Genomic DNA, 1,270 nt, shown 5'->3' on the forward strand with positions numbered 1-1,270 from the left:
TTGATCATAATGTACAGGTTTTCCTCATGACCTCAGTCTCACTACATAAAAAGAAATGCAATATGACCTTGTCTTTTTTGGACATTAGAATTTTGGGGGTATAAAAAAGATGTGTAAAAAATATACACTACAAGTTAGAATATATTTAAATACTAAATTGGGTGATACAGATGTGAAATGATATAAATATTTTAATGAGGAACATAAACAAGGGCTGGAGTCCAATAGAGTTGGTGAGACCTGGCCAATTGCACAACATCTGCATAAAATTTAGAAAAGCATAGGAAACATCATAGTCATCATACTTCTATTTCCCCAAATATATTCCAGAGAGATAATTGCCATCTTCTTTCCTTCCCAGATCCTGCATAATCTTAACTGATCATATGGCCCAGATTGACTCTTTCTTATCTATTCCCCTAGTTTTAACAGGAGTGGCTTCTTGTTAGCACTGTCCATGTCTTTGTGTGGCCCTGTTGATTCCTTATTTTTGCCACAACAGTTGTATGTTTATGTATATGTGAGTATAATATCTACAAACAACCAAATATTTTTTTTTTTTAAACCACTTTTTTTTATTGGCAACCATCAAAGAGATATTCATAACAAGACTCAGAGCTAAGGGCAGAGACCCCTAAACAGATGGTTTTCCTTAACTCTTTAGGCTGGAGCAGATTTTAAACCAAGCTGAAGGAATCACTCCAGCTCTGGCCACAACCTAATCTCTGCATCCTGGCCTTCATTGCATTGGCTGGAAGCTGGTTCACTTCATCCAAGGACCTAGTTCGAGGGCAGTCATGGCTTCGGCAAGTTTGAGCATCCCTTGCTCCTGGCGCTGGCGGTGCCACTCAGCCATGGACTGGAGCATCCACTTGGTCCGGAGTTTGTACAAATAGGAACCGTAAACCACGACCTCGGTGAGGTCTGAAGACTCCAGAGCCTTCAGCTCGAGCATGGCCTTGCTCACTTGCTCGATGTAAGGGATTCGAGATCCGTCCGGGCCAAACATGGCTTTCAGCAGCCGCGTCTGGACCTGGAACACCTCTGGATCTTTCAGGTCTTCGGGAACTTTCACCCACGGCGGGATATTTCTACGTGCCAGGAGAGTTCCCATCTTATGACCCTCAGAACCAAAATCACGCTCCAGCGCACGCCAGGCCTTCCCAACAACCAAATATTTTAGAGCACAAGGCTTATTCTGTCTTCAAAATACTTTTGTGTACTTAAAAACTGGCACAGAGCACAGTTGATGATATTTAGTCAACAAAAG

General features: G+C 42.1%; 1 protein-coding gene across 1 annotated transcript; it reads right to left on the reverse strand.

The window, feature by feature from the left end:
- Nucleotides 1-763: 763 nt before the first annotated feature.
- On the reverse strand, nucleotides 764-1,114 carry LOC105550784 (developmental pluripotency-associated 5 protein). Its single transcript, XM_011995814.1, has one exon. It carries the CDS (start codon nucleotides 1,112-1,114, stop codon nucleotides 764-766), a length of 351 nt encoding a protein of 116 aa, XP_011851204.1.
- Nucleotides 1,115-1,270: the final 156 nt, after the last annotated feature.

This window comes from Mandrillus leucophaeus, unplaced genomic scaffold (assembly GCF_000951045.1).
Source record: "Mandrillus leucophaeus isolate KB7577 unplaced genomic scaffold, Mleu.le_1.0 Scaffold11321, whole genome shotgun sequence".
NCBI lineage: Eukaryota > Metazoa > Chordata > Mammalia > Primates > Cercopithecidae > Mandrillus > Mandrillus leucophaeus.

Excerpts from the sequence above, each read along its gene's own strand:
- LOC105550784 (XM_011995814.1), bottom strand. The coding sequence starts at position 1,114 with ATGGGAACTCTCCTGGCACGTAGAAATATCCCGCCGTGGGTGAAAGTT.